At 40.0% G+C, this 16620-nt stretch overlaps 1 protein-coding gene across 1 annotated transcript in view; it reads left to right on the top strand.

Moving 5' to 3' along the window:
* The window catches only part of stpg2 (sperm-tail PG-rich repeat containing 2), a 71149-nt gene that overhangs the window by 19512 nt on the left and 35017 nt on the right, over window positions 1–16620 (top strand). Inside the window, 3 exon segments of the mRNA XM_061730239.1 lie at window positions 174–281; window positions 14509–14668; window positions 15098–15187. Coding sequence (XP_061586223.1) covers window positions 174–281; window positions 14509–14668; window positions 15098–15187 — 358 coding nt within the window.

A 16620-nucleotide genomic window follows, 5' to 3' on the forward strand; every position in this document is an offset into this window, starting at 1 on the left:
ACCAAAAAAAAAAAAAAATAAGGTAACTAAAAAATCCTTTTCCCTCACTCTCTAATGTTTTCTTTTTCATCTAGCTGAAATACACAATGTACATGAAAAAGTGATCTTTAAAACATGTGACAACAATCTTTCTTTTGCCCTTTGGTTACTGTATATTTTCTGTTTCCCATCAGGGAGTTCCTGGTCCAGCTCACTATCACATCAGGGGTCAATTTGAAAAGTCTGACCAATTCAGAGGCAATTTCCTAAAGTGCACCGGTCCCTTCCTCTCACAGACTGAGGTACAGAGGACATACCTGAGTTAATGCTGCTATTTCAGATGAATCAGGTTGTACCCATCCTAATCAGTTGTTTTAAAGTCTGCTAACATTCAAGTCTCTGGTTCCATTTCTGTTTAAATACGGAAGTATCTCTTTGTATGCTTCCTCCTGTTAACAACTCTGGGCACGCTGCACAAGAACACCTTCTCTGATGGAATAGAACTAACTAAATTCATAGTTACAAGGCAATATATAGAACAACACTCTTGTTAGTAGAATATGTGTAGTAGTAGTAGTAAATGCTATTATGCTGTAGTATCTCAGTTATAACCCCCAAAAAGGTTTTCCAGTCGCCTATTAAATCAACTCTACTCTTACAAAAAGCTTTTTTCTCCTAAGTAAGTATTTCCTCATGTAAAATCATATTTATTTATTATTGCTCAAATGTATAATTACGTGTTGAATTATCACAGCAGACATTTGTATTTTTTTTTATTATTTGATTTTATGTTAATTCATTTTCAGGCCATATTATGAATATACTGGACATGTTTATTGTATTATTGTTTTAAGCAGTGGGCAGTCATATATGAATATCTTTAGCTTTTAATACCCATTTCAGTCTTTGGGCTGTGCTTTATTTGTGACAGAAGAGAATTAATACGAGGAAAGCGAAGGGTTTTCAAAGCAGTGGTGGGAGCAACTCCTCTCGATGGCTAGGAGATAACAGCGCTGAGCAAGAAGAAGCATTGCTTGAGGTGGCAAAGTTGTAGATATTAAGATTTTCTTTGGGAGGGACAAGGATTGATAGGATTAAAAACGAGCACATCACAGAAAAAGTCAGGGTTAGATATAGAAATGCTTTAAACACGTAAAGAGGAAGGATTGGTGTATATTATATTGGTAGAAGGATGCTGGACATGGAGCTGCCAGGCAGAGAAAGGGGAGACCAAAGACTCCTCCTTTTGAAATGTAGTAAAAGAGGATATGTTGTTGGTTGGTGTGACAAAGGAGGGAGGTATAACATTTTAAGAGAACCACAAAAGGAATGACCCCTGGTAAAAGGTAAATGTAGTGGTATTCTTGTCTTGTTGACTACTCAAGAGGGCTTTTACACAAAAAACTCATATGACCCTCTTAGTCTGTAGAGATCTATACAAATCATCTCTATTGCATCTATGCAATGTTTTTTTCAATTCAATTCAATTTTATTTATATAGCGTCTATTACAACAGTAGTTGTCTCTAGGCGCTTTCCAGAGACCCAGAACATAATTTTAGTATCATACACACATTCACACTCTGCTGAACACATCTGGGGCAATGTGAGGTTGCAGATGAAATAGAGAAGGATTCATCCCAGTTTGTTTGTCCTTTTTTTGACTTGGGCCATTATTCATGTTTTGTTTCAGTTTCACAATCACTTTTCTTCCTCTCACATTATTACGTAAGTACACTCACTGTATATATATATGTATATATATATATATTGGGCCTGTGTTGAAAAAATCGATTTTCCGATTCTAAATCGATTCTCATATTAATTCCTAAAAATCGATTCTTATGTCTAAAGATCGATTTTTTTTATTTTTTTTATTTTTTTTTTCATCATCATTTTTGCCAGGTGAACTTTAATCCCAGTAGTCGGACACACAGTTTGTCATGACACTTTTGAAAAATGCCAGGTGCTTCATGGCAATATGTGTGCGTGGTGACAGAATAAATTAGATAAGCTAAAATGATTTGTTTACTGCATGAACTGTTGCAATTTCTTTCTTTTTTTGCACTTTAAATGGATATTGAAAGGCCTGTTTGAGTTATTTATTTCTTAGTTATTTCACAATAATTATTGTGAAATTATTATTTCACTAGTTATTTTACAGTCATATAATTCAGGCAACAGCTCAAAAAACATTTTAAATAACACTAAGCCAAATCAATATCGAATCGGATCGAATCATGATAATCGATTCTGAATATTAAGAATCGGAATCGAATCGATTCTTGACATTTGAATCGATACCCAGCCCTAATATATATATATATATATATATATATATATATATATATATATATATATATATATATATATATATATATATATATATATATATATATATATATATATATATATATGTATATATATATATATATATATATATATATATATGTATATATATATGTATGTGTGTGTGTAGAAAAAAAAGAAAACCTTTTTTCCACTGACTTTTTTTCCTGCTTTATGTTTGTTAGGTTTATCCAGATTATTTCTATTTGCTAAATTCCAGAAAGAATTTCTTAGAGAATTTTTTATTACTTTTTCAAAGTCAAACGTTTACAAAAATGTCGTTTTGGGTATCCTCCCACAAGCTTCTCACAATAGTTAGCTGGACCTTTGGCTCCTTCTTCCTGACTTCTTTTTCTTCTCTGAAGCCGACTCGTGTGGACCCCTTGGTCCCAGTCTGCTGATTACAAGTTGACTCTTATTAATTTGAGTTTTTTTTCATTCACAAATATACACTTTGGTCCATACACATGCAAAACAGTCATGGTATATTGAAAATAATGCTTTGACTTAATTTCATTTTCATATTCACCATATCTCAAAAGAGACTGTATTTTAGTTTGAAATACTTCAAATCAGTTGTAACTCGTGGCACTGAGGCTTTTCTTCCTTGTTTAATTGAAGTGCAGGAATTGGAAAGTTTCTTTAGAAGGATTGAAGAGGAGTTTATTAAGAGGCTTAGCGGAGCAAAGATGAAGGGCTTGAAAATGTGTAGTTTTACATTTCAGGAATAGGGCTCTTCTCGTCCTCTGGGACTCTAACCCACGGTTTCATTCCTGTGAACCTCTCTGACTGATGTTTTAATTATCACCCCAACACACATGTCCATATTTTAAATCCAGACGTTCCCGTGTGTGCGTTACAATTGCAGACGGATATAGATGCAAGACAGTTCCACAGGTGCTGCCTGACATGTGAGCACAAGCAATATTTCTGTGTGCACCGTGCACAAATTCAGGTTCCCTGAAATGATGCTTTATACATAGAACAAGTATATTGTTTCTTTATGAGGACAGAGGTAAGCTTCTGAGGTGCATACTTCAGTCTTCTATGACCTGATATCTTTGGCCACATGCTGTGTAAGTGCATCGACACTCTAATGTCATCAGAGATGCTCAGTGTGTAAGTGTGTGTTTGTATGTATGTACAGTGTGTGTGTGTTTGTGTGCGCGCGCGTGCACATATATCCCAAGTCATCATCTCAACTGCAAAACTAAGAACTACAGCTCTTTTAGATGTTTGTCTCCCTGCAAGTCCGGTCCATCCAGTTGTAATCCTCTGGAGGGTTGGAGAGGAAATGAGGAAAAAGGGGAATGAATGAAGAAAGTAGTGAGGGTGGGAGGAAACGGTAAGAGGGGGAGTTAGAGTCCTACATTTCTTACTTTTCATCTTCCTTAGACATCCCAGTTTCCTAATATCAAAGCATCTTTGTGGAAAATAGATTTTTCCACAACAGAGTTTGCATTGGAGGAAGAAGCTGAAGTATCTTCAGAAAATACACAGCTGAGATTCAGAAAACTTTCTTTCTGTGTGGCACCAGTGCTAACCACCACACCATTGCGTTGCCCTCGTCTCACTTTATTCATGCAAATTGAATTAGTCTGATTGTGTAAATTTTGTTTATTTGCCACTTACTGAACAAGCATCTGCTGCAACTTGGCAGCCATGCACACTGGCTGCGTTTGTGCAGAGTTTAGGCTCGTGTGACGGAACAGTCTCTGACTCATGTTGAGATCTAGTGAAAACTTTTACTTCACTGGATGTAGGTGGATGTAGGAATGTTGAGTCATGCAGCTTCAGGATGAATGTACAGGTTGAAGCATATTTAATGTGCATTTCAGATTTCTTGAGCAGCCCAGGCAGGACTTGTGTGTTTGGATTGACTTTATTGAGATTTTGTTGACCTCGTCAGTGATGTCTTTGGTGCCAGACATGAATGAGGGGTCTTGTACTACTGCTGTGGTGCTCTCACACTGTGGCCTCATTATTTTGCACTAACAGCTGTTAAGATATACTGTCGGTGTCAAATTGCATTGAGAACATTTTGAACCAGGCTATGATCTTCTTAAGTATTCCTCTGGTATTTCCTAATACATGTGTTTGAAAATTGAACAGCAGAAGGCAGAACAAAGAAGAAAAAAAAATATTTTCTGCATCATGTGAAGACCATCAAAGTACAAAGTGTCAGCTGAGGGGAGAAAATGTGCTCATCATTAAGATGTTACCAGAGCCAGTAGGGCAGAGTTGGTTTGACAGATGGCCACAAACCACAGCTTTACAACTCACTTTGAAATAACATAGCGAGGTTTTGCCTCAGAACAACCCGTCTCTCTTCTTCTCTTGAAGTAATCACTCAATTTCCAACCCCAAACACCTCCTCTGGGTTGATTTCCATTCTTCATAACCTATTCCTACAGCTTTACCACTCCAGTTGCCTCTCCTTTCCTTTCATGTCTTCTCTTTGCTTAAAAGCTCGATAATTCAGCTGTGCATTACAAACTGAATTTTCATTATCGCAAAACTAATTTTCCACAGGCTGCATCATGCTTAAGAGAAAAGTACAAATCAATGGTTGTTCTGGTTCCAAAAAATAAATTATATTAAAAATCATTGCCATAGTAGAACATCAACTGGGGAGGCATCTTGGCTAGAGAGAGAGAGCAAGAGAAATAGCGTGCGTGCATGCGGTTATTAAGACGGGTTCCGTGGCAATGCTGAGATTTGAAGGAAGAAAAATTATTTTATTCTTGCATTTCTTATACTACCAACCTGCTGAATGTTTCATTTGTGAAAGTCTGAAGAGAAGTCCAGAGTTAAAGTGAATCAGACAATAAAAGCAAATTCTCCAGTGTGATACCTTAATTGCCTGTGTTCTTACAAAAGGCTATCAAATAAACGCATTTGTAACCTGGAAAGGAGACTTGCTAAATCAACTCTTGTTTCAGCAAACTGTCAAAGGATATTACATACCTACATTATCTTTTAAATGGGGATGTTTTTACTGAGGATATTCAGTTCCTGTTCATTGAGTTGATTAGTCTTATAGTTTGTGTGACTCATTGCTTTCTGTTTCTTGTTTGTTCATTTTTTTTGTCTGTTTTCTTACAGTTTGTGATTCTGTTTTATTTCTCTGAGTAACTTTTCTTGTTTCCACCTACAAATGGGATTTGAGAAACTAGCAGTGTGGCTTCAATCTGGATGCCAATCTTTGTTGGTGCTCTGTTATGATCCTGAGTGACATTATCAGACTTCTACTGTATTTGTTCAAAACAGTGCAGATGTGTTTTGCGTGTGTTTATGGTTGTCCTGAATTGAACCGAAGTGAACTGAATTGAGTAATACTTTAATCCTCAAAGGGAAATCTTACTGTTACAGTGTAAATTCAAATAAACGAGACATTGTTGGATAGTCATGTATGCAACGTTGTATTCGTCGCCTTTCAACAACTGTGGTGATGACGTCTCATGCAGCATTGGCAGGTATCACAGGTCAACTCTCTCAGTAGACAACATAGATGGAAATTCAGAGCTAACAGTTGAATATCTGGGATGCAGAGGTGCTCCTTCACAGGATTACACCATCTGTTGCTACCAAGCACTGCAAGCACCCCTGTTTCACTTTTACCTGTTTGAAATCTCTTGTCCTCCTGTGGGATGCTGGAACATGCTACAGTCCTTAGTAAACATGTCAGTGGCACATCTAAACGACCCCTTGGTGCTTTGCTGTAATATTTTGCAAAGACAAGAAAACAAAGCCGCACTCGAAAACATATCCTGCCTCACTTTCAGCGCAGTTTCTTTGAGACTAGGTGCTCACAGCAGCACTGATGGGCTGCTCACAGAAAACTGACAGATTGGGTTAAATAAATAAAAACCAGTGCTGTCACATTCAAACATTTTTCCTCCATGGTTTTCATCCATGACAGTCAGTACGTTTACATGCTGTTCAGAGATCGGATAAATGGCCAGAGCATGGCTGACTCTGTGACGCTATGTGGCACTGTAACCATGGTAACCATTTCAACAAAGAGCCACCTCCGGTTGACCTCCACTTAACAAAAAGAATGTTGTACGACGACCTGGTCTGATTTGTTGTTCCGAGTTTGTTCCCTCTGCCACTAACCTTGCGAAAATTATTATATTATAAAACGGGAAATTTACGGGAAAATACTAATACGGGAGGACGGAGGGAAAGAGGGATAAAATACGGTTGTTTCCCAGCCAAAACGGGAGACTTTACTTGAATGGAAACAAGTCACAAGTTTTCTACTGGACAATTGTGTCGTTATTAGGGAAAGAGGACTGGACTTGAGACTAGGGCTGAACGATATACCGTTATCGTATCTATATCGAGATATGAACATTCAAGACATTAATAACGGAAAAGCAACGATATAAACGATATATTTCCACTCGCCCTGCTTGTACAGCGCGAGCAGTCTCCATAAACATTACTTTTAAGATTGCTCTTGAACGCACCACTACGGCCAGCCAACCACAAAGCTTATTTCATGCTTGCTGTTGATCGACAGCTGAAGCCAACCAATGACAAACATAGGAGGGTGGGAGTGAGGGAGACTGAGACGCACACAGCCACACACACGGAGAGCGGAGAAGAGCGGAGAAATCCAAACGGAAGAAAAGAGACATGAGTGCGAAAGATAATGCGGCCGGTGGCGGTGCAGAATCTAATTTTGTGCCAAAACATAAATCATCCTCGATTATTTGGAGGTATTTTGGATTTAGAAAGGATGATGCCGACGACCAGAGCGAGGTGTTGTGCAAGCCGTGCTTGGTGAAAATTGCGACGTGTCCATCCGTTTATAAAAACGAGAAATAAACCAAAATAATCCGTTCCCCATCTTTTGTTTTGATAATAAAAAATGAATTGATGTGTTTGAAAATCGAAATTGGGAATTAAAACAGCGAGTGGAAAACTATTTTCTCTATTTCCTATTCGTTGGAGGATACTGAAAAACAAGGATTGGACAAATGGGGGGATTGCACATGCGCAGTAATAAATTAAGAAAGTTGTTTCTGGTTCTTTTGTTGATCAGATTGAAAGTTAACATTTTTAGATATTTAATTGTTGAAACAGAAAATAAATCAAATATGAAACCTGGGAGTGAAACATGAGTTTAATCTGTAATCTGTCTTCACTCCGTCATGAAACTGCAGTGATGTTGTGACAGTCCGTTCAGCTGCAGCGTCCAATCAATAACATGTACTGAACTCTAACTCTAACTGCATTGGTTATTTATCGTTAAAGCGGAGCTACAGTAAAATATTTTGATTATTATTTATTATTGAGTGTTTTTATGTTAATGTTGATGACTGGCAGTGAGTTCTAATCAATAAAACTGCACTCTTTTGATTTCTGATGTTTTTATTTTTCTGAAAAATGCTTGGTTTTCACCGAACCGAAGTCATATCGTATCGTATCGATATCGAGATATCTGGAATGAATATCGAGATATGAAATTTTGTCCATATCGTTCAGCCCTACTTGAGACACAAGTTAGGAGCGCCAGCCAGGTTCTTTCCTCTCTTTTATTGTTCAACTGTTGCACTGTAGGTGTTTTGCAAATAAAAAATAAATAAATAGTGGAAGTGATGTATATATATATATATATATATATATATATATATATATATATATATATATATATATATATATATATATATATATAAATATATATATATATATATATATATATATATAAATATAAATATTGTCCTTTACTGAATTAAATGGTTGCTAATCAATAATTAATTAGCCTGCCTGAGTTTCACCTGTCCTTATAACATTATGACCTTTAATTTAAAATATTCATATTTTAGATTGTAGGTCATCTTATACCCCGTCAAACACAATGACAACTAGCGAAACTTGATATCAAAAGCATCCATAGTGAATTGCGCAGACCCTTGTTTTAGCATTTTGTTTTCAGTTGTAAGAGCTTCCTTCATCTTTTTTGCTGTACAGCACACACTTGTATTTCATGCCACGAATAAAGTCATTTCATTTGTAGTTATGTGTTTCACTTTTATTACAAACAAAGAGCTAGATATAAGTGTTGGTGTGTTACATTTATTATGAACAGATACAAAATGGTATACAAATCTTAAACAAAATATCAACATGTACAAATTTGAAAAAGGTTTACAAATTTTAAACATTTGTATGTGCAAATTGTATAGGTATCAAAAGCTGAACTAAAACAAAATATCTTCACATGTCTAGAGATTGCGGTAGACAGGGGCTTGATGGTCCTGGGAGGGCATGATGGTACCAGGTCCTGGGAGGGCATGATGGTACCAGGTCCTGGGAGGGCATGATGGTTCCAGGTCCTGGGAGGGCATGATGGTTCCAGGTCCTGGGAGGGCATGATGGTACCAGGTCCTTGGAGGGCATGATGGTTCCAGGTCCTGGGAGGGCATGATGGTACCAGGGCCTGGGAGGGCATGATGGTACCAGGTCCTGGGAGGGCATGATGGTACCAGGTCCTGGGAGGGCATGATGGTTCCAGGTCCTGGGAGGGCATGATGGTACCAGGGCCTGGGAGGGCATGATGGTACCCAGGTCCTGGGAGGGCATGATGGTACCAGGTCCTGGGAGGGCATGATGGTACCACGTCCTGGGAGGGCATGATGGTACCAGGTCCTGGGAGGGCATGATGGTACCAGGGCCTGGGAGGGCATGATGGTACCAGGTCCTGGGAGGGCATGATGGTACCAGGTCCTGGGAGGGCATGATGGTACCAGGTCCTTGGAGGGCATGATGGTTCCAGGTCCTGGGAGGGCATGATGGTACCAGGGCCTGGGAGGGCATGATGGTACCAGGTCCTGGGAGGGCATGATGGTACCAGGTCCTGGGAGGGCATGATGGTTCCAGGTCCTGGGAGGGCATGATGGTACCAGGGCCTGGGAGGGCATGATGGTACCCAGGTCCTGGGAGGGCATGATGGTACCAGGTCCTGGGAGGGCATGATGGTTCCAGGTCCTGGGAGGGCATGATGGTACCAGGTCCTTGGAGGGCATGATGGTTCCAGGTCCTGGGAGGGCATGATGGTGCCAGGGCCTGGGAGGGCATGATGGTACCAGGTCCTGGGAGGGCATGATGGTACCAGGTCCTGGGAGGGCATGATGGTTCCAGGTCCTGGGAGGGCATGATGGTACCAGGTCCTTGGAGGGCATGATGGTTCCAGGTCCTGGGAGGGCATGATGGTGCCAGGGCCTGGGAGGGCATGATGGTACCAGGTCCTGGGAGGGCATGATGGTACCAGGTCCTGGGAGGGCATGATGGTTCCAGGTCCTGGGAGGGCATGATGGTACCAGGGCCTGGGAGGGCATGATGGTACCCAGGTCCTGGGAGGGCATGATGGTACCAGGACCTGGGAGGGCATGATGGTACCCAGGTCCTGAGAGGGCATGATGGTACCAGGTCCTGGGAGGGCATGATGGTTCCAGGTCCTGGGAGGGCATGATGGTACCAGGTCCTGGGAGGGCATGATGGTTCCAGGTCCTGGGAGGGCATGATGGTACCAGGGCCTGGGAGGGCATGATGGTACCCAGGTCCTGGGAGGGCATGATGGTACCAGGTCCTGGGAGGGCATGATGGTACCAGGTCCTGGGAGGGCATGATGGTACCAGGTCCTGGGAGGGAATGATGGTACCCCAGGTCCTGGGAGGGCATGATGGTACCCCAGGTACGCTTCCGGTTGTGGTTGGAGGTGATTGGCCGTGAGGGGCTGGATGGCAACATCACCTGTATGGCCCTGCTGCCTCCGACGAGGTCTCTGGGCACTTGTCTCTGAAGACAGAATTGGTGTAAAACTTATTACATGTCCTAACGTGGGTATATGTTTAAACATAAAGAAGCATTGGTGGTTGCAGCCAGCATATTGCAGAACTTACCTGGTAACTCAGAGTTCCTCTGCAGCGGGGAACTGCTCTACCATCGCTGCTGTTGACTCTCCCCTATCTCTGTTGCTGCTTCTGCAGAGGGTTATAAAAAATGAAAAATAATTTATATCTTATTCATTTTATGTCAGACATATGGATTTCTGTTGTCTAGTTGTCAGAAAAATCACATTATTGGTTCCATATTATGTTCTTTGCAAATAATAATCATGACTACTTTCATTAAAAGTGTGTATAGGTACTTTGATTTATAAACAGTCACACCGGGTTCATTTTGACCCAGGAAAACAGCTGTGATTGGTTTTAAATCAGTATTCTGATTAAATCTGATCAGTGTGTTATAATATAAACGCATTTTCATTAAAGTCAGACAATAATGCCCAAAAAAGTACTGTAAAGTTGGAACGCAGTTGGATAATAACACATTTAACACAGAATTAGGTTATAATTTATGTAATGTGTTATTGGTAGTCATTAGTCAAACATAACATGAGCATAAGTTACATTGAATAAGCCCTCACCCCCGCACGCTTGAGGGTTAAATGTAAATGTACAGGTTGTAAATGGCAGCAGAGTATGTGCAGTGTGAATTAAGCACTTCTGTCATTTTACGTTTTAATTTATGCTTTTATTTTGAAGAGCACCGTTCTTCCTCTGCTTCCGTTATTAACGAAGCTTAACGTCCTGTTCCCGGCCGAGCGTGGCAGCATGTTCACGCTGCTACAGAGTTGGTAAAACATACAAACGAATGATTAATTTGTCACATTTATGTTGAAACTTATGAAAGGTTATTTTATTGTGGTTCCCCCCGTGTTTTTTGTTGTTTACATGTCTCGTGAAAGGAATGTCACTACGAGGTGTGTGTGTGGAGGATAGCTGAAGCAGGCTGAGCTCAAATTTAGCGCCCTTGGAAAGCAGAAGAAGGTATAGAGAGACTTGTGGCGAATCATTGTAATAACGAGTGATTAATTTTATTTAAAACAAACGGGAAAATTGTCATTATTTTAATTCAAGTAAAAACAGTAAATTCATAACGGTTTAAAAGGTTTAATTCATGTAAAATGTATTTTTTTTGAGTTTACTAAATATTCTTTATGTGAAGTTAAAATTCCTCTTCATTATTCGTGGAAATAATATGTATTGTGGGATTTATATTATTTTGTCCATGTACATATAGTTTTCACGGTGCCAGGCGAAAGGAGGAGAGAAAATAAAGTTGCACCAGTCGAAGCTCTCTGCATCTGTGTGATCAATCCAAGCGGGCCGCTACACAGGTAAATCGTTATTTAGCAGAAGCTTTTATCCAAAGTGACGTGCATAACATTACAGAACATATAGAACAAAACATTCTTTGAAAAAAAGGCAACAAGTTTTAGCAACTCACCGTTATTTTGATCTGCTCCGGTGTCGGGAGACTCCGTCCTCCTTTCACTTCCGGGTGAATGCCCCCCAGAGGAAATTCTCGAGCATGCGCAGAGTAGACTGCAATATCCGATCCCTGTATACATGTCGTTAACATTCCGACTGCGAACGGGTTATCTAGGTGCTGCAACCCGATTACTAAATGTCCGATATAGGTCCGAAATAGGTCCGAAGTAGATCGGGTTCAGGTGTTTACATGCAGTTTAAAAGTCCGAACGATCTCTTATACGATCAGAAACCCGATTGAACTGCTGCATGTAAACGTGAGATACGTCCCCACGTTTTTTCCCCCCCCTTTTCATTTTTTTTTTTTTTTTGTCTGAGCATCCGAACCAAATAAATGAGAGTAGACTGTTTGAAACAGTTTCAGCTGGAGGTTAAGCCTCAACTCCTGGTGTATACACGTCAGGATTTCAACCAGTTTGTTAACTGCCCCACCAGGGTAAACGGGACAATAGAGGTCCTATATGCCATACTCAGCCACCGACCTCCCCCGACTGGGAAGATCGGATCACAACCTGGTGTTCCTACAGCCACAGTACAAGCCCAAGATCCAGAGCCAACCCACAACCACCAGGAAGTGGTCTCTTGAAACAGAGGAGGCTCTGAGGGACTGTTTTGAGTCCACTGATTGGAGTGCACTACAGCAGCCACACGGTGAGGACAATGACGGAGTCACACACAGCATTAAGGAATACATGAACTTCTGCAGGGATACGGTCCTCCCTATTAACACCCTGCGCTGCTTCCCAAACAACAAGCCCTCGATCACAAGCAACATCAGGGACATCCTCAACAGAAAAAAAGAGGGCGTTCAGAGATGGAGACCGTGAGGGGCTGAAGCAGACACAGAAAGAACTGAAAGTCTGCCTGCAGGAGGCCAAGGAGTCCTACAGCAGAAAGGTGGAACAGAAATTACTACTACTACTGTCATTTACAGTACAGTAGCAGACGCTTTTATCCAAAGCGACTTATATCTGAGACACACACACCATGGAGCAATTAGGGTTAACGCCTTGCTCAGGGGCCCAAGGTGGTTCATCTTGGTTGCCATTCCGGGGATTGAACCAAGCCCACCTCTGTAGCCACTAGAGTACCACCAACATGAGAGAGGTCTTGCAGCCCGTGATGGTCTTCATCACAGGCTGCAAGAAAAGCTGCAGCACAGCAGAGGGGAACACAGACAGAGCAAATCAGTTTAACCACTTCTTCAACAGGTTAATGTGGCTGTGAACGTCCTGCTCCCCACCAACCTGCTCAACACCCATCGCCAGCAGCCAGGGGGAGGGTGGGAAAAACAACAGCCCTTCCCCCCACCCCCCTCCCACAGAAAAAGTGTTTTAATTAATAGTCTTCCAGTGAGTGTGAATGAGTTGGAGGAGAAAAATGTGCAGTGTTTAGGGAATGTTCATTACTTTAATATCTTAGGGGAAGAAGGCGGCCTGATAAATGTCCCCGATTGTGGGAAGCAGGGCTTCAGTGATGTACTGCTGCATCTTGATGAGCCTTTCCAGAACCCTCTGGTCCTGCTTGGTACACCGCAAACCACAATATGATGTACTATTTTATAATATCTTCGACGGTGCACCTGTAGACATTTTCCATGACATCCAGCCATGTTTGAATGAAGCCGTGAGGAACATTAACGAGTAACAGTGATGAACTAATGTCTGGAGGATTGAATGCCTATAACAGAGAGATAAAGCCATTAATATTGTATAGCTCACATCTGAGAAGGGCTTAACAAACCACAAGGACAACACAATGAATGTACAAGCAGTTCATGAATTGTGCTGCTGCTTTTCTTCACTGACCTAGCAGAAAAGAAGCTGAGGAAGGTGTTTTTTTTTTAGCAGAGAAAGAAACAGAGAGAGAAGTCTTGTTCTTGCAGGGCTGTAAAGGTGATGTTTGTACCAGAATCCCCTTGATTAGTCATTAACAAGTGCATTTTCCATTAGAAAAAGTCACATCAGGCCTAAAAAGTAATTAAATCTAGTGGAAAGATGCAAGATGGAAACGACTATAACAGTGTTTAAAAGAAATGATAACGAGAGAACTGTGCTGAGTTTCTATAGATGCCATTAACCTTTGGATTCTGAAATTTCTCTGTATTAGGGCTGCACGATTCTGGACAAAATGAGAATCACGATTTTTTTGCTTAGAATTGAGATCACGATTCTCTCACGATTTTTTTCAAATATAAAATTTATTGCACTTATTACTTTAACTTTGCAACAGCTGAACAAAAATATAATAACAATAAACATCTCTTGTCTTCTTTACACAAACCTTTGAATAATTTAAACAATAATAACAATTTTGAACAATATTTGTTCCTCCCTGAGTTGAACACCCTTTCAGAAAGGGGACTTGTAACAGATCCTGTAGTTCTGAGGCAACAAATTATTCCTCTGGCTGCTTTTTGTCTTAACAGCTGACATTGAACATAAAAACAATAAACATCTCTCTTGTCTTTAAATAATTTTAACAATAACAATTTTAACAATATTTATGTGCAATATGTGTCAGGTGATGAGAAAGGTAGATGTTTCTCCAAATGTAATCCACAATCATTAACAAAATATAACAAACAACATGACAACATGATAGTTGACCATGACAGGACTACAACATCTTTAAACATCTTTAAAAAAAAAAAAAAAAAATTTTTTTTTTTTTTTTTAAATCGTCATCATTTGGAAATGAGATCGCGTTCAAGCATGAATCGAGATCGCGATTTTTTAACGATTAATCGTGCAGCCCTACTCTGTATGCACCTAACCTCTGTTTCTTCCCTCTCTCCTTTACCTCTCACTTCTCTCTGCATCTCTCTGGATTAGAGGTTTGGTCCTGTGAAAGAAGTGTCGCCCCCTGTTGGTACATATAATGACCCGCGCTGTGCTCTGGAGTCGCTGAAGAGAACCGCAGGAGTGAAGAAAAACCCATTTGGCACTGCTGCAGTGCATTTCACTTTCAGGCACAATGAAGACTCCACACCAGGTCAGGATATGTTTTCTTTGTGTGCACAGTTGTATGTGCTTGTCATCCTGTGTTCACAGATGTTCCTCTTTTTTTTAACCTTTAATTAGGCTTGAGTGCTTATTTTGGGGCACCCCTTGTTTTTAATGACTACATTTCTTACAAAAGCAAATAAGTGATAAAATCAACATAGGAAGTTATCCTGAAGGCAAAAAAATGTGTTGACAAGGTTTCGTAGCCCATACCAGTCTTTGTTTACAAAGAATAAAAAAGTTAAGGAAAAAAACTTTCAAAAAGCCTTCCGGTGAAATTCAAAACTGTCTACTAAAACCTGTTATTTATGAGTCGAGCCTTTTAAAAAATGGTCACAGAATTGAAAAAGTAGAAATCTGAAAAGGTGTAGGTCCTCACAAACATCATTGGTGATGATCCAGTGTTCATTCTGTCCAGGTCCAGGGTCCTACAACATGTTCGAGCATGGTATGGCCTACGAAAACTTTAATAAAGCACTCCTAGAGAAATCCAGGAAGGGTGGCTTTGGTTCAACTTTTTTCCTAACAAAGAATCAGTAAAGTTCCTAGGTCCAGGACACTATGATGTATGTATATTTTAGGCATAAAGACGGAACTTGCATTAAGTTTTAATTCTTTAGATTTTTATCCGCACCACCAGGGAGAGTGTGTTACAGCCGTCTGAATTATACATACTCAGAAAGATGTAAGAAGGCAGTGATTTCTTTTTCTTCATTTTTTCTCCTTTATTTTTAGAGTAGCCCTTTCCTAAGGTCATTATATATTTAATAATGGTAATTAACTTGAATGGTCAAGTTGAGGTCTGGAAGACCCAGACAATTGTTTAATACTGCTGCTTATAGGATTTAAGACTAAATCTGCAGTAAGATGTAGCAGACTGTGGTGTGGTTGTGCAATGATACACTTGTCTACAAATTCAACACACAAAAGAAACCATTCGGAAACCTGCTTATCTTCATCACAGGAAGCAGCTCTAGACAATGGAAAAACATGATGGGAAATTTCCTTTCTTAGAATTATCTGACGGAAGGAACATTTGATTCTGAATGGATTTAGTTAAATACCAGCACATACTGCAGGCAAACACTGAGCTATGGGTTTTTTTTTTTTAAAGAGACAGAGAAAAAGAAGAATCCCACATTTGGAGTCATACTAGAGAATCCACAACACAGCCTCGAGAGGTGCTAACTGAGAGTTTAACCCTGGTCCTTACTGGTTTTTCTACAGATTTCATCAGAAAACTGTAGACAATCCTCAAAGGGCTTTGGTACATAAAATGTTCTTGGAATTTCACACAAGTAGAAGCCTTTTCTGGACGAATTGAAGACATTTACAAACTGGGATAGTTGTAGGATAAAGATGTTTCATGTGAACTAGAAATATTATTTTTTTGTTTGGACTAAAATTACCAAACTGCATTTGTGAATGCACTAACAGGCCACTAACGAGAGTGTGTCTGTCTGACTGTCTATTTATCCATCCATCTATGATTTTGATTAGATTGTATAGGCCCTGACTTTAGTTTTATCAAAACAATGAACTATATCGATTGTATAAGTGCGTGTGTGTGTGTGTGTGTGTGTGTGTGTGTTGTATTCTTTTCATCCAGACAGGAAAGAGGACAGAGGAGAGCTACAAAAAGCAGAACACAGCAGTTTTTAAATCAACCACTGGTTGTGCGGCACCATTACTGCTGGCAAGTTTATTTTCTCATACTCTGTTGGTCTCAGTTTATTTCTCTGTTATCTCTGATACCAGGTTTATGTTGCAAACCTTATGAACACCACTTTTTTGCATCCATAAAAGAAAAAGGAAAAATCAGACATCCAATACATTTTCCTTTTGGTTCTTCTTGTACTCCTTTCACTTGCTATTCTGACTTTATTCCTCCCTTCATAAAGTCAGTGAGTCACAATTATACTTTATTCAGAGCGTGTGTGT

Source organism: Cololabis saira, chromosome 9 (assembly GCF_033807715.1).
Source record: "Cololabis saira isolate AMF1-May2022 chromosome 9, fColSai1.1, whole genome shotgun sequence".
Lineage (NCBI taxonomy): Eukaryota > Metazoa > Chordata > Actinopteri > Beloniformes > Belonidae > Cololabis > Cololabis saira.